The sequence below is a fragment of the Ixodes scapularis genome, unplaced genomic scaffold (assembly GCF_016920785.2).
Source record: "Ixodes scapularis isolate PalLabHiFi unplaced genomic scaffold, ASM1692078v2 PGA_scaffold8__174_contigs__length_109621045, whole genome shotgun sequence".
In the NCBI taxonomy this organism is placed as follows: domain Eukaryota; kingdom Metazoa; phylum Arthropoda; class Arachnida; order Ixodida; family Ixodidae; genus Ixodes; species Ixodes scapularis.
The window spans coordinates 102504127-102529606 of NW_024609883.1; the positions used below are offsets into that span (position 1 = coordinate 102504127).

General features: G+C 51.0%; 1 protein-coding gene across 1 annotated transcript in view; it reads left to right on the forward strand.

Moving 5' to 3' along the window:
• The window catches only part of LOC8025915 (E3 ubiquitin-protein ligase HUWE1), a 105402-nt gene that overhangs the window by 52026 nt on the left and 27896 nt on the right, over positions 1-25480 (forward strand). The window contains exons 35-55 of the mRNA XM_042286921.1: positions 474-698; positions 1112-1252; positions 1373-1503; positions 2001-2082; positions 2307-2842; positions 3748-4151; positions 4918-5088; positions 6404-6807; positions 7603-7755; positions 8994-9142; positions 10123-10475; positions 13554-13643; positions 14158-14213; positions 15828-15906; positions 17192-17287; positions 19580-19719; positions 20316-20406; positions 21323-21415; positions 22104-22320; positions 23203-23350; positions 24673-24796. Coding sequence (XP_042142855.1) covers positions 474-698; positions 1112-1252; positions 1373-1503; positions 2001-2082; positions 2307-2842; positions 3748-4151; positions 4918-5088; positions 6404-6807; positions 7603-7755; positions 8994-9142; positions 10123-10475; positions 13554-13643; positions 14158-14213; positions 15828-15906; positions 17192-17287; positions 19580-19719; positions 20316-20406; positions 21323-21415; positions 22104-22320; positions 23203-23350; positions 24673-24796 — 3883 coding nt within the window. The remainder of the gene's footprint in view (positions 1-473; positions 699-1111; positions 1253-1372; positions 1504-2000; positions 2083-2306; positions 2843-3747; positions 4152-4917; positions 5089-6403; positions 6808-7602; positions 7756-8993; positions 9143-10122; positions 10476-13553; positions 13644-14157; positions 14214-15827; positions 15907-17191; positions 17288-19579; positions 19720-20315; positions 20407-21322; positions 21416-22103; positions 22321-23202; positions 23351-24672; positions 24797-25480) is intronic.

Sequence of the window (25480 nt, forward strand, 5' to 3'; positions counted from 1 at the left end):
TAAATTGGAGTTAATTGTCAAAATTAAAAACTTGGGCGCGGAGATGCAAGCTGCCGCCTGATTAACAGGATTCGGCCGTATCCGTCCATCCAATGCCGCCTAGAAGACGGTCCTGCGCGTTATGTTGTCGTTAGGGGTTCCCCGAGCTGCCCCAAGCGGCAAACGCGCCAAGCTCGACGAGAGGTGGTGCAAAGTGGCAGGCAGGCATGTGCGTCTCACCCTCCCTGCGTGCTTGCGTCACACTTGTTGCAAGACGCTGAAAAGAGCGCTGGCTGCAACGCGACTCACCGTTCATTGCAAGTACAACAATGAGGTGCATGCTCGGGAGAAGGAAGCCAATGAAGGCTTGCCGTCATGACCCCCGTGATACGTCGCTGTGAACGTACTTTGAAGTTACGCGGAACTGCTAAATATTTTTTTGTTGCCGCTTCACTGCGTGCGCGGGTTGACTTTGGGCATCCACTCTCTTGCAGAGCCGGACAGTGGAAGAGGAGGAGGAAGAGAAGGGGCAGGTGGAGGAAGAGCCCCCGGACCCCGGGGTGATGGATGCCTTCACGGAGAACATGCTGCCGGGCTGCCTGCGTCTGCTGGACTCCCTGCCGGACACGGTGTACCGGGTCTGCGACCTGCTTGGGGCCGTGGTGGCGCGCAATGGCAGCGCCTGGAGGGACCAGATGCTGGCCTGCCTGCTCCAGGAGGTGGGGGAAACCTAGGGAAATTCTGGGGGAAGCCAGAGCTCGCCCAGGGCTTTTTTTTGGGGGAGAGCCTATTTAAATCTCGGAATATGAGGGAAAGCGGGGCGGTCTCGGGGAAATGGTCGCGGAAATCTCGGTGCGTGCCCGAGACGGGCGAGGAGGATCTGGGCAGTGAGAGAAGGAAAGTGGGACAGTTTCGGGTAGTACCGATGTCTCCGAGATGCCGTGGACAAAAGTGTACGGAAAAGTTAAAAGAACGAGGGGAAAAAGGAGTGACTGTAATGAGTGCGGAGGTTTCGTGCACGTTGGGGGTGATCTCAATATGGTGGTCGGGGAAACCGAGAAATGTGGAGGAAACTCTGGCGACCGTTTAGGAGAGGCCGGTTTCACCGACGGCCCCGCGCCTTTCCCTGCAGGTGCGCACGACGGTGACTGCCTTGCTGGAGGTGGCTGGGCGCGAGGAGGTGCCCCAGGCGGAGCGGGCCTCCCAACTGTCCAACCTGCCGGAGGCTAACATGGCCGCCGTCCGCATACACCTCTTCACCCTGCTCTTCGAGGTGCGTGTCCTTTCTGCAATGCGCGGTTGCTGCAGCACTCTTTACCAGAGGCCACGCGGAGACGGCCGCGAGGGTGTGAGTCTGCAGGTACGAGCGTGCCTCTTCGTTGCCCCCTTTCAGGAGATGCGGCTACCTTGTGCCAGCCTGCTGGAAGAGCACGACCTTGTCGACCCCCTGGTGCAGCTGGTGGACGCCGCGCAGCGGGTGCTGGTGCTTCCGGTGCCGCCCAAAGAGCCTCCGGCCACCCCCAAGTGAGAAACCACTCTCCCTTTCTCTTGTCTGTGTGGGCTATGGCCAACGCTCCTTAGGTTGGGGATCCTCAAACTTTTCTATCTCGAGGAATCCCCATCTGGTCTCGGCATTGGTGCAGTAAAGCAATGCAGGAGACTACAGACCTTGTAAACAACAATGCACGTATGCCATGGAGTGGAGCGTCCGGCTCGTAGCTATGTGTCTATGGATGGCTGGGGTCTGCTGGAACGGTGCTTAAAAACCAGAATAACGCATACCTTGTGGTAAGGACGGTTGAGAAAACCTGGGAGCATGGAGAGGGTACTCCGGGGAACACCTGGAGCTTTAGAACCCGTGCCTTAGATATTAAAGTTTTAATGCCGAATCTCGGGTGCCACCCTAAAGAAGGCTAACGAGGGCAAAATTGCTTCGTGGTTTCTTTGAAGTTGTAGTTGAACTTGGGCGTACAAGGATTTGTTGTTGACGACCCACACCCCGCGTTGTCCGTTCCCTGCAGGTGGCTCGTTTCGCTGGTGCTCCTCGTGGACCTGTACGAAAAGGCCTCTGTGGCATCCAAGCGTCGGGCTCCTTTGCTTCAGGTGAGGCCTCTTCTCTTTCGCGTCCTTTTTATCTTTGTGCCGATGGGAGTGTTGTCTTAAGGACCCAGCTTGAGAACCCGTATGCTGGATGGTAGTATGGTTACAAGAAGCTACTTAATGCACTTTTGCGTGTTGTGATACAGTCTAAAGAAATGTTTTTGGGAGTTAGGCGTCCCGTCGTTGGTGTTGGGCGAGTTGTCGTGACCCGGAACGTGTACGCCCAGCTGCCCAAGCGCCAGTGGAAGTGGTTCGACGACCGCACGGGCCGCTGGAGCACGTACCAGCCGCAGAACAACAAGGCGATCGACGAGGCCTACTGCGCCGTGGAGCCCAGCGTCCACTTCACGGCGGGGCGTCGCAAGTACACGGTCCAGTTCTCCACCATGGTGCAGATCAACGAGGAGACCGGCAACTGGCGCCCCGTCATGCTCGCCTGGGATGGCAAGAGCTCCACGCCGCCGCCACCCGCCACGTCGACCGGCGTCAACAACGCGACGGCGTCCACCGTAGCCGCCAGCGAGGAGGTGGTGGCCAACGCCATGGTGGCGGCGGTGGCAGCGGCCGCGGCGGCGGCTGCAGCTAGGGTCGCAACCGTGGCGTCTACTGCGTCGGCTCCGGCTTTGACTTCCGTGTCGGCTGCTGCAGCGGCTGCTGCCCCGTCTGCGGATTCGGCGGCGAGCGCGGCAGCAACGACGACGACGGCGGTTGTGCCTGTGGTGGTGCGAGGTCTGACGCCGCAGCAGTGTTCGACGCTCATCAGGTTGGTGTTTTGTGTTGGTTGTCCCGGAGAAGTTGGTGTTGCGTTGTGGTGCCCGGTATGAGTGTCTCGTTGGTGCATTTCTCGCGCGTTCATTGTCGCCTCGATTTGCAACTGGTGGCGTTGCGATATTATGGCTCTGTTGGTGCCGTGGTGAGGGAGGTGGGTGTGGCTGACGCTCGTTTCGTGCTGCCACGTTCTGTAGTCGACTGCTCTGCAGAAGCTCCGCGGAAGCCCCTCAGTCTGTGTGTTGGGATGCCGTGAAGACGGTGATGCGCGTTTCCGCTCCTGTTCTTCGGCGGAGCTTTTGTAACCAGCCTCTGCGATTGCGGCGATCTGTACTTCCGCACCGTGGCTCTCGCAGCATTTTTTTGTTGCCAGTTTGGAGGGTGCTTTGATGCCTGGCTCGTGCGGGGCACTAGAAAGGCCAGTTGGAATGTGTTCCTGGCACCACCATTGCTCTTCTCGGTACTCGTTTAACCGTCTGTGTAGTGTCCTATGCCGCCTGCACATTGAAAGGGGTCCCGAAACGGCAACAAATTAAGTCGCAAGAGTTGTCGTGTCACGCTGTTGGGTGTCGCATGTTGCAGTCAGTGACAGTCAACCGTTGCCATTCTGACAGTCGGACGTAGAAGTTCTGGCAACTACTAGTACGAGTGAATGCGCCTGTCGTCACATCGTCTGGTGGACTGTCGAGCTGGAGAGTGGCCTACGGCAGAACAGGCATATGCTACGCTCATTTCTGCCATGGCCCCACCTCCAGGATCGCGGCAGGCAGCACGTTTCTGTGATGTTGGAATGTAATGGAGGTACGAAAAGTCATGGCCGCAGGTTCTGCAGCCCAGACTTTTGGGTTCTGTCGCGTTTCAAGCCCGCCCGCAACGTCTCCAACCCGTCCGCTCCCGCAGGTCGTGCGTGGGCCTCCTGGGCCTCCCCGTGGAGCCGGACACCCTTCACGGCGTGCTGCGCCTGTCCCTTCGCCTGACCCGCTGCCACGAGGCGGCCCAGGCCTTTGCCAGCCTGGGAGGGCCCCGGCTGCTGCTGGGCCTGACGCAGGCGTCGGCCTTCTCGGGCTTCGCCTCGTTGGCCTCGCTGCTGGTGCGCCACGTGGTGGAGGAGCCTCCCACGCTGGCCCATGCCATGGACAAGGTGGCGCGCACCATGACGGCGGGCGGCAACAGCCCCATGAGCTCCAAGGAGCTGCACTACGTGCTCAGGGTGCTGGGGCCCGCCGCGTGCCGGGACGCCGACCTGTTCCGGGAGGTGGCCACCAGCGTGCTGCGCATATCGCTCCTGCCCATGTCCAAGAGAGGTTGGTTGGGACCTTTTTTTGTTGTGTACGGTCTGCCTCCGGGATTGCAAGCGCGAGGGTTGGGACTGCTTGCGGCGAAAACAAGTTTAGCTCAAAAGTCGGTAACCCCGCAAATAGTGGGCTGCTTCTGGAAAGGTGTTTTTATAGTCCGTGACGGGCCCAGAATTCAGTAGGTCTGCCTCCAGAATGCACTCGTTCCTGTGTGTTGGTCTTTGACTTGTGGCCCTATGCCACACGGCGGGACCAGGCGGGACCAAGGCATCCGATAAACGCAGTCTGCTGTGATTGGTCGGCGACGCGCTGCCAATCAATCGCAGCAGATGGGTTTGTCCCAGTTTCTTGGTCTTGCTTACTTTCGCTGTGCAGTATAGGAGGGCCCTTAGTGTGCGAGTTGAGGACAGAAAGCTTGTGCCTGAGGCGGGCTTCGTACTGCATTGTTACGCTGTCACTGACTTTAGACTGCTCGTGCTCGAGTCTAGTTATAGGTTGGCCGAGCCACATATCCACGCATTGCTTCGAGCCAAACTGCTCTCGTCGCTCACTTATCTTCGCCGCTCACGAGCTCGAGGACTGCTCCGTCGCACGAACGTGAGGTTTCTGTGCGCAGCGTTGCCTCTGGAAAAGAAGTAACTTCCACGTGTTGGAAGTCTTTTCTCTTCCGCACGATCAGCACCACACCACATGTCCCACACGCTTTAATGTTTGAGGAGTTCAGTTGTTACCTCCTTGGCTGTCGCACGATCTCGAGCCCCCCCGTTTCTCGCAGAGGAGGACGACAGCCGTTACACCAGTGCCAACGCAGTCCAGATCCTGAAGTACGTGGCGGCCAAGGCGCCGTCCTCTCCTCCCCCGGTGGGAGGAGTGGTGGCCCAGGTGATGAGCGACCTCCTCAACGTGCTGCCCACCCCGCTCCCGCCCACCCCGCCGCCGCAGGACGGTGAGTGACTCCGGAGCGCCGGCGGGTTTCAGCCGGACTGGCTCGGCGATCCGCGGCCTGAATGGTTTCGAAGAGCTTGTTCCGATCCATGCCCCGTTCTACCTTCAAGTGGACTTTAGACTGTATTTGACCCCAAATGTGCAACTTCAGAACAACCAAAAATAGTCGCCGGCCGATAATTCGGACTTGTTCAATATTTTGGAAAGGAGTAACAGTGACCTACCCTATAGAAATAGTGCATATTTACGGCCAATGTTTCAGACAGCTTGAAGTCGAAAAGTTGCGATATTTTGGACAAAATTTCTGTAAGCGATCAGCGGGATACATTATTGAGATGCCGCCATTTTAGATTCAATGTTTTCTGCACAGGGATTGGCTTGGTTTGGCAGTGCCGCTTGAGTACTGCCAAGTCCTACTGCTAAGTGACGCTGTGTTACGGCTTTTTTTTTTCTCTAGCTGCGTGTCATTATTATTATCACCACTTTGCTTTGTTCATTCACCATTCTGCAGTCGTGGACTTGCACCTCTCGTCTTGTCTCGGTGAATCGTGCTTTCGGACTACGCCGGCTTGGATGTCGTGGCCCCATCTCTTACGCCACCGCAAAGTGTCGCTTAGAAGCTCCAAAAGTAGTACACCATAACGCTAGAAAAGAAGGCAGTGAATTTTCAACCTGATAGAAAGTGGCCAAACACAAGTGGAGGCGTAATTTGAAGCAAGGCTCGCAGGGGTAACCTGAAGCAAGGCACTATTGACGGCTTTTTTAAGCTTGCTTCGACGTAATAGAGGCAAGATTTTTAATTTGCTGATATTTTGGACTGTTCTATTATATCGTCATTTTTCCAATCCCTGCGAAGTCCGAAAAATCAGTTGGTGACTGTATTGCAATTTTTTACCAAGATGCACAGTGCCCAGGCCGGGTGTGGGCAAACACCGGCTTGTTTGTGGTGTACGCCTATAGGGTAGGTGGATCAGCATTTTACGGCGACAACTGTTGGTGGGAACCTCCCCGGAGAATTGGGTTGTTCACCTTCCAAGCCAACCAACTTGTACACCGTGTGGCTAGATCGCAGAAAGTTTGCAGCGAGTCCGAAGAACGCGACTTTCAGTTACAACGCGCCGGGGTGCTCGTTGTGGATCGAGTACGGATCGGGCATGAGAGTGGAACTGAGAACGAAAGCGAAAACCCTTAGAATTGTGCTCGGAAGGACTTGCAGAAACGACAAGGACGCCGCAACGATGGCAAATTATACGAGCATCGAAGAGCGTTGGCGCATTTCCAAGACTTTCGTTCGACTGCGCCTTCCGAACGTGCAGCCGGTGCCATGGACGCCGTGGCGGGGTCCTTGTCGGACGCCGGGGGTGCCAGCCCGTCTGCCAACGGCGCTGCCGGCGCAGGCGGCAACGGGGGCGTCCCCGGAGCCGACCTGGTGCGGGAGGGCAGCGCCAACGACCTGCTGGCCCAGGACGAGGACCCCGTGCCCACCCTGGACCCTGCCGGGGTCGAGGACGGGGGCGCCGCCGCCAAGGACAGGTCCGGCCCGGGGTCGACCGGGTCTCGGGGCGGCACGCCGGGCCCCAAGGAGGACAAGAGCCAGCCCCTGCTGCCCAAGTCTGCCGTTTGTCGGCTCCTGGCGGAGCTGGTGCGGTCGTACGCGCCGTGTGCGCGGATGGTGGCGGACCACGTGTATGCGGCGGGGCAGACGGAGCTGGTGCCGGAGGTGAGGGAGAAGTGTCTGATGGAGAGAATTCCCAAACATATCCTACATGGGGCGTTTCCTTATAAGAAAATTGTCACAAACGAGCATTGGAACGAGTGTCTCAGGTTTTATGTCAAGTCTACAACGTAGGAGCCACGGCAGGGATCAGACCTGGGTCGGCATGGTGGCAGTTGGATATAGCCACTTAGCTAGTAACGTGTTAGCGCAGCTGGTCTGGAGGGATAAACAATTCTTATATGAATTAAGATGTGCCAGCAAGAGCAGCGGGGGAAAATAATAAAGAAATAAGAATGCATACCGTAAAATACTAAGGCAGCCCTCACCCCCCTTTCACTGAAAACTGGATTAATGTAGACATGGGTGCTTGTCCAGTCAAATCGGGCGCTTGACGTATAATTTGCAGAATTCCCAAGTTTGGGAAACGTTAATCTGTGTGCTTTGGTGACATTTTAGGGTAAAAAAAATAATAAAAAGATAAAACGAATGATGGAATATAAAATAAGACAAAAATGAAATAGCAAAAGTGAAGCAATAAATTTAGACTCTAGGAAAAAGGAAAGATAATAAAACTGTTGAAAGAACTTGTCGAAACCACACGCATAGTGTGCTTTGTGCTAGTTGATCGTGCCGACAAAAACTAGGGACACGACATTTTGCGCTTCCTGGTCGGCACGACCGAGCCTGTAGAATTCGTAACCCATTTTATGCGTGAAAGTGCAAAAGTGATTCCCTAAAAGTACAGTGGGCAGACTGTAGGAATGGATGGCTCTTAAAGTGCCCCTTTCTCATCCTCAGGAGATGAGTGCCCTGGGCTTCATACTGGACCACCTGCTACCCCAGTGCCAGAAGGCCGGCGACAAGGACAGCCCCGCCCTGGCCAGGGTGCTGGTGGCCGCCCTGGCCTCTGCCAATCACTCCCCGGACACCCAGACCGCCCTGGTCAATGAGGTGAGGGACGCTTCTTTGGCCACGCTTGGCCTTTGTCCCGGCTCGCAGTTTCAAAAACTAAATGCGGTGCACGTAGTTTCGGTTCGCGGGACGGCCTCACCACCTAGCTGTTGAACTTCTACCGTGAGGACCGGTTCACGCGTTTAAATCAAAATTAAAATTAAAATTAATTTAGCGATTCATGCGTGGTGCCAAATTAATGCGGCTGTCGGCGGCATCTAGTTGTTCATGACGACGAGGGTGGAGGAATCAGTGTTTTGGGTCCAATTTAGCGGTTTCCACTCTTGGCACCGCCGCAGGCGAATTTAGCAGTCTCTGCGCTCGACGTAAAGGTGTTGAACGGTGGACTATCGCCAAAAAAAAGTCGCCCCTTTACTGGCGTGGCAGAGGCAGTGCTAATGCAGAATGCGATGTGTTAGTGTGGAACACCTTGCACACGGGTGGAGATTGGATGGTGCGAAGCAGTCCCGTGTCCAGCAAATTAAGCAGGCAAGTATTTTTCGGGGTTTCTTCTTGCGGGTGCCACCTTCTGTGGTTGCGGTGTAAACGAGACCTCCTCAGAGCCTGTTGGAGTGCGAGATGCAGTAGATGGAGCTTGTGAAAAGGAAACAATTGAAACGTGGCAGCTTGCAGCAGAAGAGGGCAAAACGCTCGAAACTGCCGCATTCCGTTGCAGCAAAGGAGTCTGCTTTCTTTTTTTCCTCCGCTTTTCTGTCTCCTTTACTCTCGTGCTCTCTCTTGCTCTCTCGTTTCACAGAGCAGAGCAGACCGGTGCCCAATCGGTGAGGCACCTAACCATAACCTAACCGGTTTTGGTTAGGTGCCAGCCATGTAACACACTCGGTGTGGGAACAAACCGATCCGCCGCCAAACTGGGACTGTTTGTACTGCCAAAGCATCCCTCCCTCTCTCCCTCAGTTACGAAGCTAACATCGCAGCATCTCGCAAGCATGAAGGAATCACCGGGACTACTCCCTCGTGTGAATACCACTCCAAGCGTACGCTGACGGCGAGTGTTCGGCAGATTCTTTCGCACTGTCAAAACTTTTTCACGGCTGACAAGTTGCCTCACCCACAACTCGTGCCGATGATGACGTGTGAATTTAGCAATTTTAGCAATTGTTGCATCTTTGCTAAGGACGCCGAATTCGCGCCGTATTATTGCTGCACCGTACGTGTGAGCGTGCCTTTAAAACATCTGACCCAATGGCCATCATTTTTTTTTTTCTCGCACACAGGTCAAAGGGGCCCTGCACCGAGCGCTGGCGCTGCCAGAAGGCACAGAGAAGCATGCCCGCATCCAGGCTTTGACGGGTCTGGTGGGCACCATGATAGAGTCGTGCCCTCCTGCCCAGGCCACCTCTTCCTTCCGACAGCTGCATGCCAGGTGGGTTGTGCGGGGTTCGGAGCCGTGGAGATTGGGGGACGCCGTGAGACGGAGAGTATCTGAAGCAGTGTCCAGTTGTCGTGCAGGTGTGGCAGTGCTGGCACATTGGGATTCTTGGTCTGCTAACGGGAATTCTTGCAAAAGCCAGAGTGCGGTAGCTCTGCGCAAAGGACACAGATGCATGGATTTTCTTAAAACTAGGGGTGGTGTGCAAGGACACTCTTTTGGCCACCTACAGAAATGCAGCACAAATCTGTTGATTCTGGGAAAACTGTTTGATAAAAATCGTATCGCGAACGATGACCAAAATATTTCTATAGCAGTTTGCCATCTTCAAAGGCGTGACAGAAGCTGGTTGACAACAGTGATGATCGCTTTTCTTTTTCAGGTGAAGTGCAAAGGCAACACTTCACCTGCAAACAGGGTTGTAGTGCTGGGTTTTTTTGTCACCCATCGGGCTAGCATGGGGAACAAATAGGAAACGAGTACTGCGTCAGTGTTCAGCTGGGGCTCGGGTTCAATTGGGGGCCTGAATCCCAGCCAAATGCTGACGCAGCACTCTCAATCAATACGTGTCCCACGCTGGCTTCCAATAGGTGACGCAAGAGGGTCCAGCATCGCAGCCTCGTCATCCAGTGGGTGCGTGATTCAAAGAATACGGCATTACAGCCTTGTCATCTAGAGTGGGGCTTAGTGAAGAGACCTCTTCTGGAAGGGACAACTGCATTAGTCCTTAGTTACCGACAGTATAAGAACTTCGGGGAGGTCCTTTAGTTGTGTCACCTCCAGCATAAGGTTCCTTTAGTAACACTTCACCATCTCGTGGGTCTTGAGCTTGCAGGTGCTCGGAATTGGGCATTCGAAAGAGATGCCCTGCCATTCTCGTTGTGTCAGTGACAGTAATAACGTCGATTAAAGGGCCAAACCTCGGTTGGCAGCGATCCGGTGTCCCAATGTGGCCGCTTCTTCGTCCCCTCCAGCATGAACAACATGGTGCGGGTGCTGCTGCGGCGGGGCCTGGTGACGGACCTGGCACGCATCCCCCACAGCCTGGACCTGTCGTCGCCCCACATGGCGGCCACGGTCAACTCTGCCCTGAAGCCCCTCGAGACGCTGTCGCGCATCGTCAACCTGCCCGCCCAGGGGGCGCCTGGCACGCCCCGGGGCGCCGGCCGGAAAGGGTCGGGCCAGGGGGCCGGGTCCCAGGGGGTGGCGGGTCTGGGGGGCGGGTCTGCCCGCACCCCGCTGCAGCTGGCTTCCCACGAGGAAGGGCACGAGGATGAGGAGGACCCTAGGGACGGCAGGGAGAACGGTGGACCGCCTGAGCTCGAGCGTGAGTCTTTAGTCCGTGTCTCTGCAGGTCTCATTTCGGTAGACGTAAGAGAGCGAGGCCTAGACTCCGTTCACCCTTAAAGGAGCTGTGCAACGATTTTAACGTTGAAAGAATTGGCATTTTCTGCTTTTGATATTGTTCACTGTGTCACAAATGGTAGAAAACACACCTCCTTTCATCGCAATGTTGCAATTCCGCCGCGTAATAGCGAGGCAAAACTTGGAATATTTCCCGACCTGCAGCCACGAGCGGCGGCCATGAGAAACAAGCGGCGTGACGTCACTTGGGTCGTTGTAAGAAAGATAGCAAGTTGTGCGAATACCTGCTCGATAAAAGGTAACTTTTTTTATAAATCTTGTCGTTCCAACATATATATAAATGCGTCAACACCCTGGTATCATCGACAAAACTTTTATTATACGGAGTTTTAGTGGCGCCATCTATCCTAGGTCCACAAAACCGCGAACAGCCGCCAGAAGCCGGAGGGGGGAGGGACAGCGCCGGACGGGCAAGGACGGGTGGTCACGCGGTCGGGAGCGGATGAGTTCTCGCTGCTCGCTGATGGCTCTAAAGAGAGAACTTTTCCGGAACTCCGCGCCTACTCTAGTGACGTCACTGTGCACGTGACCCGGAAGACGATGCACGAGTTGAGAGGTGGCAAAAACCTGGATCTTTTTCATTTTTTAAAGTAAAAACTAGGGTATCCAGGCAAAATCTGTTTTCTGGAGTTCACTGCAGAAGTGTCAGGCATCAACTTCCACAATTATTTAAGCAAAGCCCTGAAGTTGTTGCACAGCTCCTTTAAGTTGTGGCTAGAAGCTCCGTCTTCGATGCGGGTTCGCTGACTTCTGCAGTGCCTCAGTTGTGCGTGCCTGCGCGTTCGCACTTGCGTTAGCGAGGGCGGAAATCTCGTGCTGAAAGCGGAGCTTCTAGTTTCAGGTTAAGGGGTGAACGGAGTATAATTAACTTTCATGGAGAGAGTGAAGTCGTTGTAGTCACATTGAGGTGAGGAGTACAGGAGCTGACTAAGGTGAATACTGTGGTTTGTCTTCTGAGAAGCATAGTTTGCAGACGAAAATAAGGCAGGAAAACAGCTAGCTTTGTATCATCCGCTTACACAACTGAAAGAAAAAGGTAGTCCGCTCTAAGCAGAGTGCCGCGGCAAAATAATTTTGAACACAAGCTGAAATTGCGTTCGTCCACTGTTTTCACGTTAGAGCGATTGACAGTCCCAATTCCTCTGCAAATCTCAAATTGTTACAGCACCGTACAGAAGTAAAAATTCATGGGTGTATAACGAAACCCTCGGCACGGGCACATAGGACGCTGCGACACCTCTCGCCGTCCACGTGTCGGCAACAAGTGCTCGCTAAAATATCTAGTGCCCCATCATAGACTCTGAAGCTGGCGAGAAATTTCCGATCGGTTCATGAGGCTCGCCGTGCCGAATGCTGGGACGGCACATCCACTAGACGATGTGCGAAACTGCTTTCTGGTCTGGCAACACTGCACGCGGCCATCTTGGTAGCGTCGAGTATCTTGAGTTTTGGTTTCTTAGCATTTTCAGAGCATGGACGCTCCACCACTAAGTGCGATTCGGAAACTTGATTGTTTTCCGACTTCTGATCACCCAACATGGACGGAGGACTAGGCCGTCATGCCTTTCATCTCTGAGGACAGTTTCAATTCTTTTTACGATACGTGCAGCTCAGAGTTAGTTTTTTTTTTTTTTTTTTTTTTTTTTTTTTTTTTTTTTTTGGCGGAAGTTTTTTTATTTAAGAAAACTACCCTGGGCAATATTTTTCAGGCATTGCAAAGAGCTCCAATTGGTTTCAGATAGCATTGACCTCAAGCACTGTTGACGGATGTTGTGCTATTAATGAAGATTTGTTTGATCCTTGCAGAATAACTGCATTCAGTTTCTCAAAACTACTCCCCGAGCTTATTTGCACTAAACAAAATTTTTACCTTGCCTGTGACAAAAAAGAAAAAAAAAAGAAAAGGAGATTGTGAAATGAAGTTGGCACTGCTCATGTTGTTTCAGTCAACATCCGCAACAGAAGCTTTCGCTGTCGCAGAGTTTTAGCCACTGCGATGAACCTAAGTTGAACGTGGCGGCGCTCGACAGAAAAGACCGGAAAATCCCTTCTCTCCGAGTGTTGAACAAACAGACACGTCTGTATCTGTTGTGTTTTCTATTCTACATGACCGCTCTTTAAATATTCAAGAGGTTTTCTACAAACCTCGTTTACCAACGCCAGATCAAATGTACAGAAATCGCTTCAAAGCAATCGGATTGTTTTCTAGCTTTCCAAAGTAATTAATTTTTTTTTAATATATGACGTTAAAATGAGGGTTCTGTGGTGCTTTCAGCTTTTGTTGTTCACTGTTAACCATACGGATCTTCAGTTATGGTTGGTGGTGTAGATTATTTAAACTCGTCTTTTTGCCTCGCATAACAGCCTTGGTCTCGTCCGCATGCACTGCGCTGCTTGCGCGTCAAGAAAAATGCAAACCAACACAACAGCATGCATCAAAAAAGAAAAAAAAAAAAAGTTCAGAAACAAATTTGGTACAACTTTGTGAAAAGATTAGCACCCAGTTCAATAGTTGTAAATAACTTCATGCCACGCGATAACGTCCGCACGTTTCTTCACGTTGTCACAGATTGTTTTCGTCAAAAGCTGCGTCTCAAGTAACGAATAAAAATAGGAAAAAATTGTGAACCCTGTTTACGTTTGCATTCCAGTCACGCACGAATCGAAGGTTTATCGTTGCATCCGCAGCGGAACGCAGCGACGCGTTGGCATTGCATCTCTCGCACGAAGTGCGATCGTTTGTTTACATAGGGTCTTTTGTTGTTTGGGTCACCAGTTTCGTTTTCTTGCTGCTACCAAGATGGCGGGCATAGTTTGAAACGTGCTACTAGATGGCGCTCTACATTTCACATATGGTCTATTGGCAGCCAAGAAAGCCCTCGCTCTCGCCGGGACCGAAATGGGACCTCGGGTGAGCTTTTCGAAGGGGGAGGAAAATAATTGTCGCGGTTGTTTTGCTTCCTTTCTATTTCCGCAACAGCAATTGGCAGCCAGAATGCAGAAATGAGCTCATCGGACGCCACCAATGCCTACGGAGACGCCACGGTGGACGACAACACCGACAGCGAATGTGAGCAGGGCTTCCCCCTTCGGTCGCGGGAACGGGCATCGTGACTAGCCGGAAGTACGCTCGGCAGCATGTGCACGCAGTTACGGTACCGAGCGAAAAGTAAACTGTGCTGTCCTAGACGTTCATTACGACGTGATTTAAACCAGTCGTACTGCTTATGCGTCATACAAAAGATGCTGTGGTTGCTGCACACAGGACGGCATAGTTTCTTGCCATGCTTCGAACACGTCTAAAGACTGTTTTTCTCCGACCGATATGACAAGTCAGTCGTGCGAGGCCTTGTTATATATTTATTTTGGTTTTAATGAAATAGTGAATATAGCGAAGTGGTTTATTTCCCGCCGACTTTGTTATAAACAGGCTAGACCTTGCGTCGTTATACGTGGTGTTGTAGTTAGGGGATTGCACCGTAAAGATATTTCCTCTAACAAGCGAAACGCCCGCTATTTGAGTTTGCGATTCCATTTGGGTGGCCGACCATCGTGGTTACGGTGGCGCATTTCTTGTGGCGCAGCTCATGCGGTGCCCGAGGAAACGGTGGTCGTCTGCAGCGATGGCGGCGCTGTCCTGGTGAGTTGGACCATCCACTTCGTCGCGCGTACGATGCCTGGGACGCTTCCTCACGTGTGACCGCTTCCCAGAAAGTGGTCCCTTCATTTCTGCCCGACGACGACGGAGAAGCGTCGTGCTGTTGCGGCAGTGGCGGGGAACGTGGCGGGCGCGTTTTGTCGCAGTTCACCCTCCAGCCTGACGATCCGCAGAAGCTTTCGCGGCCAGGGGTCAGGACGACGGCGACACGCATTCGCTCACTCTTTTTGCTGGGACTTCAAGCACAAACTGGGGGGATTGTGACGTCCGACACGACGGCCGTCTTGCGCGACGTCGCTCGTTGCCGCCTCGCTCTTCGTGTACGAACGGGATGGGACGCGGAAGGTGCCGGTCGGGAGACTCATTCCGGCCGCCGTGATCGTGTGTGGCAGAGTTTGTATGTCTCGTGAATGCGTGAGTGTTTTGCGTCTCTGTACGTTTGCGTGGATGCGCACGCGACGGCACTTTGCAGTGCGGGCGTTTCGTGAAATGCGTGGGTCATGGCGTCGTGCTTGGGAGAGTCGTCTCATTGTGAGGGTGCGTGCGAACGTTCAGAATTTCGAATGCAAATAGAATATTTTCGCTATTCGACGCATGTTCGATTCGAGAATCTGGTGTTTGGAATTTCCCGAATGTTCGGCTGCAGCCGAATGCTCGAAAGGCGGTGAATGTTTGGACGGGCCTCCGAACATTCGGGTGAATAAGGAATATTTTTGTCTTCCCCGGACGCTCCGAAGCATTTCGGAGATTGCCTATTCACCGAAATCTATGCATGATGCATTCACTATTCGTTCTGTGTCGGTTCTGTTGCTGTTTTGCGTAAAACTCGGTCAAAACTCTGTCATCTGCCCCACCAGAGAGTGGTAGTTTTGATATATTTTTTTTCTTTTATCGAACAAGTTGCATAGTGTTTTTTTTAGCGATATGCTTTATGTATTCTTTGCATAATAAAAATAGACAAAATATTGAGTTCATCTCGAGAATGTTTTTTCAAAATATTTATAAATGTTTGGAAATTAAAGAAAAAAAGTCTATAAGAATGTTGCATCGCCATATATGACAACTCAAGCCAGACAAGGTGGCTACCACTGCATCATGCGCTTTGTTTGGCAATTTGTAAGCCTAGCCGCTCTAGCTAATGCTGGTACTGTCCTTGTTTGAATATGTTCTCTGGGTATGGGCCTCGACCACAGTTGACGAGCCACCGAGCGAGCAGGGAACGAAAGCCGGAAAAAGTCATCACTGACAGTACCGCACAAAACTCGCGCCGTTGGCAAATGTGTCGTAGAGAAGTGTTCTTCAAACGCTAATGGGAAAAACCACATACAGAAGTGTTCTTGAAAGACCAACGGGAACCATCGCAACGCTCCAAGACCACCTAAAACAATGCCCCTTATTGATGGAAGAATATAAAAGAAACACTGATAATGGTTCAACAGAGGAAGCAGCCCAAATTGCAAAGGAGGAGGGTTGTCAACATTTCTTATTATTGCACAGATATTCCATATTCGAAGTTAGTATTTTTTTTTCTCCATGTTCGATTTATATTAGAAAATTGTAATTATTTGCACACCCCTACCTCTTTTTCTTTTTTAGAATGAGGCTGACAGTGTGGACCTCGAGGGTATTGTGGATGCTCTTTTGGACCGGAACCAAGACGACACTCCCGTTCTCGGTAAGTGGACGAGCCCCAAATTGTCTTGACTGAAATTGCTTTCCTTTTTTCTTTCTATTTCTCATTATTCTGTTGCTGGCAATATTCAGGATGTGTTCCATGCAATCCTAGAAGACTGCCGAGATGCTCTACTCGCAACACAAAAGATTTGTCTGTAGTTACTTCATTGTAAATGACCTACAAACTGGACTGGCCCTTGTAGCATTTCGTCCTTAGCTGCGAGTAAATTAAAAAATACCAACTACAATTCTTCTTTTTCTTTTTCTCTCAGCCTAATGGAATTTGCACTTTCAACATTTTGGCATTTCGCGTCCCTCAATGAGGGACGCGAAATGCCATACTCCCGACCCTGCCTAAGGGTACTTGCGTTCATTGCAGAGCAGAGGCAAGCGCCGTTGAGTGCAGTTGTCTTTGTCGTCTCTACTATGTAATGTACTTACAAATTTTCTGGCATTCGTTGCGATGCCTGTCGCGTAGCGTAGTGGCGTTTCCGTCTGCGTCTGCTCGAGTAGTGCTAGTGGAGTGCTAAGAGGTTATTCGCGGAACCCACGTAGCCATCTGTTGAAGACCTACGCTTATTGCAGGATAACTACCCTTGTTGCAGGATAACTTTGCATTGTAGAGCTTTTTTTTTTAATCGCGGAACGTGTTTGGGGTTTGAAGTCTCCGAAGAAGATGCGACGGGACGTTGCGGGAATCGCTAAGAAACGTGCCACACGTACCACAGAGGACAATCATTAAAAAAAACGCGTAATTGAGAAGGAATAGCAATTAATCGAGAGGAAAGCACGAAACTCTAAACTCGACCCTAACGGAATCGAACTCCCGACCCTGCGATCCCAAGCCAGGCGCTCTACCACCGTGCAAAATGGGAGAGTCGCGAAGAAGAGAGAAACCCCGGTTATGCCAGGTGCGGGAAGCGTGCGGTTAACCACGTGACCACGTCCGGTGAGCGCATCACGTAAGGGAGAGGAGGCGACGAGAACGCGCAGGGCACGTCGGTGCTCCGAGCTCTGGTTGGAATGATCAGCAAAGTACCTGTACCCACTAATCGTTCCAACCAGAGGGGGTTGCTCCGACACTCCCCCATTGCTCTCGTCTCCTCCCCCTCAGTTCGTTGTATCCGCATAATCCAAGAGCCAAGTCTGCCACAGGCTCCAAAGTATGGTGCGGAAACTCGTTTTTTGTATACCATTTTTTGTCCGTGGGATCAAATGCATTTGTTACTCTCTGGCGTGCTCTGGAGGTGCGTAAGGCAGAGGCTGTGGCGTTCTTCCGTTTCCAGATGGCACCCTCTCCGCTCGTGCGGAGCTGGCGCTTAGGGAGACGGAAGAGGAGCACGACTCGCAGATGATCGCTCGGGACATGATCTCTCGCGACAGTGAGTGAATTGTCGTTTCTGCGGGCCTCCGTACCGTGTACAGTAGACCGTCGTTGATTTAAACTCCAGGATTTCGTTTGAATTTATCGGAAATCCTTCTAAATGTGATGCAGGAGGATGCGATTCGTTGTGCGAATGGCGGCACATACAAAGCAGATATTTGATTATTTTGTTTGTGCCGGCCCATATTCCACACATGACACGTTGGTGAGTTGTATTAGACAAGTTTAGCCATTCCTCAAGAATGTTATCTATCGTGAACTGTTTAGGCAGCACATGACACCTCAAAACAAAATTAAGTGTGCTCATCCGTCAAAAAAGATTTTTGTGGACTATTAGCCTCGTTGAACGCGCTTCTTACCAAGCAGCGATGCACCGCGGAGAAGAAACACGCTTGGAAACGAGCTTCGCGGGTGTGGCTTGCCTGCGAAGCGCCAGTGCTCAGAAAGATGCGCGCTCAACCGGGCCGCGTAAACAAAAATATTAATTGCAAAAAAATGCCGTTCGAATTACAGTAGTTTTTGGTACATAGGTCACAGTATTTTCCAAACATTTTTCTTGATGCATTTTATACAACAATGCGACTTATATGCTTTTTTTTTTTAATCCATGGTGAGACATTATTTTTTTATGTGCCATCTTTCATAGAGTCCCATAAGTATGTAGCCATAGGTGGTGTTGCCCCTTCCAAGAGGCGCTCCTGTCGCCGCACTCTTCTACACTGCTTGCGTCGTCTCTGCAACTTGGCCTAGGCTCGTTCTAGTGGTCCCAAGCTTGATTCACGAGCGTATGGCACGTAAACGTCCGTTCGCTCGGCATGTGTGCACTCTAATAAAGCCGACTACTTTCTCCTTCTGCGTGCTTAGGTCCTTTTGCTGCGAAACACTCGATAGCCTTCGCCAGGCAGTGCCGTGCTATGGGCATTTCTCGCGAGTGGAAACGTCGGAAGTTGTTGCGCATCAAATGGTGTGTGTGAACTAGCCGATTGTGCGGAACTCCGATTTTGTGATACTGATCCGTGTAAAACGAAAAAACTCATTGCGTGAAGCATGCAAAGAGGTGAGACTTGTACAAAGGTGCAACTTATATACCAATTTTCCTGCGGAAACTAGAGGTGTGCAAATATCAAAATCTTCCGAAGCGAATCGAAATGAATAATAAAGCTTACGAATCGAATAGAATATTTTCGAATATGAATAGTAGTTTCGAATAAGAACATTTTTGAAAACTAATATTTTTATTTGATGTGAATTAAAGAAGAATGCTCAATCAAAACAACTGCAATTTTTTTTCCAACAAACATTTATGAAAAGGTTATTTTAATTGCAATAAGACAAATGTCATGTGCATCGGCTGGCCACTGCTGAGTTGGAGACCTCGCCACGCAGCTGCACGGACTTTGCGGCATCTCTTTCCGTGTGCCGATAGAAGGCGCCTCAAAGAAGCAATAAATTAAGAATACATTGTTTGTTTTTTTTTGGCAGAGGGAGCAAGTCTTACTTTTAAGTGTGAAAATGAGTAGAAATAAATAACAAAAAGAATACTTTCAAACTGATGAACCGGAAAATCAAGCGGAAAATAACACGAGCCAGATATCGCCGATAGCTGAAGTCGGCTGTAAATCCATATCCGAATCCATAGCACCTTGGCTGCTGTAGTGACTGTAGGAAGGATTGTAGTGAATGTGGTCCGTCGCATTTGTGCTCACGACGATGCAAGTGCCATTGCAAATCGTAGTCGTTGATCAAATCTATCGCAACATTTGTGCCACGGCCACTTCGCCAACTCTGCAATCCAGACATTCTGGCAAGCAAAGGACAGATCGCGATACCGCGTGCAAATAACTTTCCAGTGCTTCACACACCAAAAAAAGGCACTTGGGTTGGCTTTTTGGGTTTGCCAAGCTTAAAACCATACTGCACAGTCCAAAAACAAAACAGGTAACTCAACCGCAAGTTCACACTAGTAAGCGAGTTTGCGCTATTCATACTACGCAAAGTACTCGAAGTTTTGAATATTCGCACACCCCCAACGAAAACTGCTCAATATTTGGAACTGTGACTTATACATGGGTGCGACTTATAGTCCGGAAAATACAATAAGTGGCTTATAAATACCTGTGTGCATTAAAAACTTAGTGGGACAACCCAAAATTTTGAAATTTTGTTCGAATTAACCAGAATTACGAAATATTGGAGCTCAAATCATTGCGGCATACTGTAATACTCAGCTCTACAGATGAATTGTTGAGAAAGGGAAGGGTCAAGTTTTACGTTGTCCCCTGCCTCACAGTGGAGGAGGCCCACCAAGAAACGACTGACTCCGAGAGCAACTCCGACTCCGGCAGGAGCGAGGAAGACGAGGGAGAGCAGGACGAAGAAAACGAGGACGACGTTGACGAGGCGGAAGAGGACGACGACGAAGACGAGGAGGTGAGGACTGTGGTTCTCTCAAAGACTGAGGCACCTTTGGCACTGTGACGAGTGGAATGCTACTGGTGCCTTCGTTTTTGCACAACGACGGAGCAATGATGGCAGTTTGGTTAGCGTTTAGAGGGGTCTCTTGATTGGGGCGCCCTTCCGAGGACTTGGATTATTCAGACTTCGATAGTATGCACGGTGCTTGAAGTTTTTGTAGATGCTTTTAAATAGTCGTGATTGGCTTGCTTCTAAGCTGATCTGAGCCAAACTGCACGGACGGTGTTTTGTATCGTTCCAAAGTTAAGTCTCAGTTTGCTCAATGACTGCATAGTCTTGCAAGAACCTGTATTTCGACTTGTAAGTGCACAGTGCTTCTCAAGGCTATGTGGAAGGTGGTGGGTAATCTGGACTTTGCTTGTCTCTAAGCCGATCCGAGCCAACACGAGAAGGTGCTTTACAGTTGTCTTTCTTTTTCCCGATCGCACAGGCGGGTGGATTCACCGCGAGGTGGGGCGGTCGGGGGGCATGGCACCCTCCGTGGTGCTGGCGGCATCTTTGTGCCCTTCGTGGGGTGCGTGCATTCTGGCATCGGGGTTCTTAATTTGCAGGAGTACCAGGATCTGGAGGAGGCCCTGTTCCGCATGCAGGACCGGGACGACAACCTCTTCTTCCACTTTGAGGAGGTCTTCCCGTCGTCCGGTGAGCGGGCCTCTTTTCTAGCCGAGCCTTGTTTTGGTGGGAAAGGGTGCAGGGGGCGTCCCGTAACATACCCACGAGGTACATGCGCAACTCCGGCGGAGCTCCGACTCGAGGTGATGCCAAAAGGAGTGGCGTAGACTTTTTTGGATGCTCAAACTTGGAATAATAAATCTGCCGTGACTGCAAATAATAATTTCCCCTATTTTGAGAGAGGGAAGGGGAATTGTGCCGTAAATGGGAGCGATTCCCAATTTTATACTGGAATTGGGGCAATTTCCGATTCCGCACCTCGAACAGGGAAAGTCCTCTATTTCACACCTGAAATACAAAGAACTCTCTATATACTTTGTTCGGTTGTGAAATGGGAGTTGATCGTATTTCGGGTGTGAATGTTCAAAGTGTGAAACGAGGAATTGTCCCTATTTCCAGCATGACTTGGGGAATTGTCCCTATTTTCCCCTGAAAGTGCCGATCTCAAGTTCAGCTTTGTGTACCACACCCGATTAGTTAGGAGTTATATTAATTAAGGGAAAGTCTCTTCTGCCTCTCTTGCTGTGATTCGTATCGAAACTTTGAGTGCAAGGTGCCGACGGATAGAATTGAATCTTATGGCGGGTCAGAGGCGACAATTAGTCCACGCGTAACGGTTCTTGGTTTGAAGACAGGTGGATGGGAGGCACCGCAGTCTCGCCGCGGCATTGCGCGTAGAGCGTGCGACACTGCCGCCGAGCTAATGCGGGACACAAGGGGACGGCTGGTTGAAAGATGGCGCAGTGCTGCGTGTGGCGCCGTGCTTTTCGGTGCCAGCTACACTGCCTACCGTTTTTGGGGTCTAGGCGTTTGTAGTTGCGATCGAGTTGCAACCGTTTGTTGAAGGTGCGTCGAAGCTTTGATGAACTCGGGGTTTTCCTCGCAGGGACTTCGATCATGTTTGGGGGCTCTGAAGGCATTCGAACGTACCAGTTGCCCATTGTTCCGGACGAGAGCAACAACGGCGCCGAGACAAGCAGTAAGTCCTTGTCTTTCGAGTTCATGGCGCGATCAAGAGGTCAACGGGAAAGAAAAATGGTTTCAGTTCCTTATATTCGATGTAGCTTTGGTTCCTAGGCTGATAGAGCTCCTTCCAACGACCGAGGGTGAATTTGGGAAAGGTTGCGGGAATGCTAAAGCTTTGGAGTAGCATCAAAGATTTGGGAGTAAGGCTTGATTTATTGCACGGTGCTTGGAATGGGTCGGTGTTCTGCACGCTGGGTGAGCCGTTCGAGCACCTCGGAGCTCGTGTAACCTCTCTGTCTAGCTGCCACGGTGGTATTGCTGGGGTTGGGACTTTCTGGGCTGTTTCATTGCCTGGTGGTGCCGCTCGAGTGGGACTGTGGCGCCATAGGAGATCTGACCCTTACGCTGTTGCACGTTTGACCGCTTCTGTTTCTAGGACGATCTCTGGCTAAATGTATGAGAACGCGACCTCGTGCTGACACAAGATGGTTTGTCCCGATTCATCTGCGACATGCCATACATATGACTAGATGTTTTAGGACAAACTGTTTGTAATGAGTAGGCCTTCAAAAAAAAGGAAGCATTGGCACTGTCTGCGTAAAGTGGTGCAGCAAGACCAGTGGTCATTTCAAGCTTTGTTTCATACGAGGCGAACCTGGCAGGGGGAGCGCTCTACTAATGCGTGGAGTCTGCGCGTGCAGGCCCCTCGATCCCTCCTCCGCCGGGCACGGTGGCGAGCACCCACCCGCTGCTGGTGCGCCACGGCGACCCCCAGGGAGGCGGCCCTTCATCCCGGCTGCACCGGCGGCCCAGGGGCTACCGGGCGCAAGGCACCGCCCACGGGGCGGGACCCGGCGGCTCCGGCACCTGGCACGTGTACGCCAACCGACACCCCAACCCGCCCGCCATCCTGCAGAGGTGGGTGCCTCGGGGCCTTTGCAACGGGCCCAGTACAATGTGACTTAGGCCTGGTTCACACATTTATGTTTGAGTGTGACCGTCTTCATTACGTATGTTCCCCAGAGGTTGCGAAACCCATATCCTTTTTTCAATGCAAGCCCCCGATAAACCTTAATTTTTTTTTTTTTGTCACCAAACTTTTATATTGGAGAACATCTAATTTAAGGGGAAAATGTTAACTCTAAAAAGAAAAATTTACCTCCGAAATATAAAAAAAATTAATCCTGAAAATGTGGAACCCAAATTATGACCTTTTGCGTTTTGCTACAACATATTACAAGAATCTCAATTGCCTGGTCGTAAGCAGTTAAAAACGGTCGTCACTCGCTTGGTTGCATTCCAACGCAAATGTCCGAGCCAGCCGTTGTGTCCGTTAGGCATAGACTAGCTCGGACTTACACTAAGCAGGGTGTTCTTTGAGCCAAGTACCTTTTAAGCTGTTACATACTCTATGCCGAATGGGCACTTGCATAGGGAAATGCCGACTCGGACGGGCAGTTGGCGAGGTAAGGTCGTGCCTACGTAAGGCTCATTTATGCTCCGCAAATCTAGCTTCACCCTACCCGTCCTAAGCTTGCCGAAATCAAACAAATCCGACCTGGGCTTGCCCATTGACCGAACATTGGCCATCCTGAAAGGCAAAAGGACATCTCGCAAAAGCTTGCCGTTTTGAGTCTGCGACGCAGGCACACCTTAGGAGCCGAGTTTCGATCGAACTCGGCTCCCAAGGTGTGCCGCGTAGATTCCGATTGGGATAAGGGAATAGTTGCGACAAGCATTCACAAACTGTGGTAGAGGCAGAAATACTAAAACGTGGATGTTTCTTTTTGTGTCTGGCAGGCTGCTGGGCCCGAACACTGCCCAGGACATCCTGCAGTTGACATCCACCTTCAACCCGGTGGCGTCGTCGACCGCCCAGACGCGGGTGGTGTTTGCCAACAGCGACTTTAGGATTCTCGCCACGGACGAGGACCTCTTCGAGATACAGGTGCAGTAATCCGCCCGTCGTTGTGCAAAAGGGCCCTCGGTTTTTGACCTCGGCGATGCCTAGTCCGTCCAGGTCTTGACCGACGACGAAGGCAAAGCTGGTTCTGGACAGCTGCGACGCTACACTCGAAGACTCTGTCTTGCGGTCTATGTAGGCTTTCGTGTTTCTTGTGAATACCGACACGCGGGAACTCGTGTCCGCCTAAACTTCTTCGGATATTTTCTTCAAGGGAGGACACTACCCAAAAGGGTCAGCCTTTGAACCTTTGCTTTGATAGGAATGAAATTTGCCATATATACTGGCAGTTGCACGGCAGAATAGAGAGCAAAGTTTCATCTCTGTACATTAATCGTGAAATATGTTATGGTCCATTTTATTAGGAACACTCTGACATTGTCTTGAATAACTATAGTTCAAAAACAAATGTAACACCCAACATCTTGTTTTTTTTTTTTTTTTTTTTACTAAATACGCAGAAGAAGGCCTGGAAAGTGCAACTTTGAAATCAAAATTTCAGAAAAATAATTTATTTTGTGCTGAGATGACGCTGAAAAATGTAAACTGTTTTTGCCTTTTATGACATCGACATTATCTTAGCATATTTTATAAAAGACACTCTCAAAGTAAAGAACAATTCCACAGTTGCATTGTCCATTAAATTCCAGTTAAGAAAAACAATGAGTGAGCGTTTCTTTTTGTCCCATTAGGATTGTGTTTCCTAAAGTGAAATTTATGCCAAAAAGTGGGAACAGAGAAAAACGCTTTCAAAGTGCTCGAGCCCCTTCCTTTAGCATGGGTGTACTGAACATAATTTATAAAAAAATAACTATGCAGTGGCAATGAGTAAAACTAGGAATACTCTCCAAATGTTGGTGGATGTAGAAATAGCATTTTCCAAAACCAACTTCTTTTGCGTGAAATTTTGTTTCCTGGGTAGTTTCCCCCCCAAGGGCAAATGAATTACTTTATAAAATGAAATCATCTTAGACGTGTGGCGACCTTTAATCCGCCTTACACGTCATGTTTTGATCACTCATTTCACGCGTGACGTCACGTGAGCGTCGTGGGTCATTTCACATTCACCTGCAAGGTCATGTGGCTTCGACGTCGTGACCCTATCGACCAATCAGGATTTCGCTATCCGACGCCGGCCTTTCTGCGACACGACCTCCCCAAAGCCGTCGCTTTAAAACGAATGCCTAAAACACTGAATCCCAGTTGTACGCCGTTGAGTCCCTGGGCCGAGTGTTTCGCATTGTGTCCGTGATGCGACGCAGTTTCTCAGCCACGTGCTGACCGGAGGCTGTCCCTCTTCTCAACAGGATCAAGCGACTTTCGTGTCGAGCGGCGGCACGGGGACTTTGGCCAACATTCCGACGGCTCTGGTGCGGTGGACGGAGGAGTCTCGAGTTCTCGACGGGGACAGCATGCACGACTGTGTGGCAGGTGAGATTACGCGCAAGCTAGTGTTCTGCTTTTGCGGGGCTTGTGGCGACTTCGGAACACCGAGCTCCGATTGAAGGATGGTTAGCAGACCTCAAAGCAAGCCGTTTTGAGGTCTACCCACTACAGTCGCCGACCGTTTTTTTGGACTCCGATAATTCGGACTTGTTCGATATTTCGGACCTAAAGGAGGAACCGTCACTTACCCCATAGAAATAGTGCATATTCACGACCAATATTTTGGACAGTTTGAAGTCCGAAAGTTTGATTATTCGGACAAAATCGTCGCGAGTGATCAGCGGGAAACACTACCGAGAAGCGGCCATTTTGAGTTCTATGTTGGCTGCAAATGGATTGGCTTGGTTTGGCAGTGGTACTTGAGTACTCCCGAGTTCTACCGCTAGGTGACGTTATGCTATCCCCCTTTTTTTCCTATTTGGCTGAACATCATCATCATCATCATCAGTTTTATGATTTTGCTTTGTTTCCTTCCATCCCTTCGTGCCTCCGCCCAACTTTCGCGTTGCCAGTTGCCATTTTGCGCTTGTGGATTTGCGCCTCTCATCTCTTTCGTACTACGCTGGCTTGGATGTCATGGCCCCGTCTGCTTTTCTGCCGCCGCGATGTGTCTTTAAGAAGCGCAAAAAGTACTCGACCATAACGCTAGAAAAGGTGACAGCGATTCTC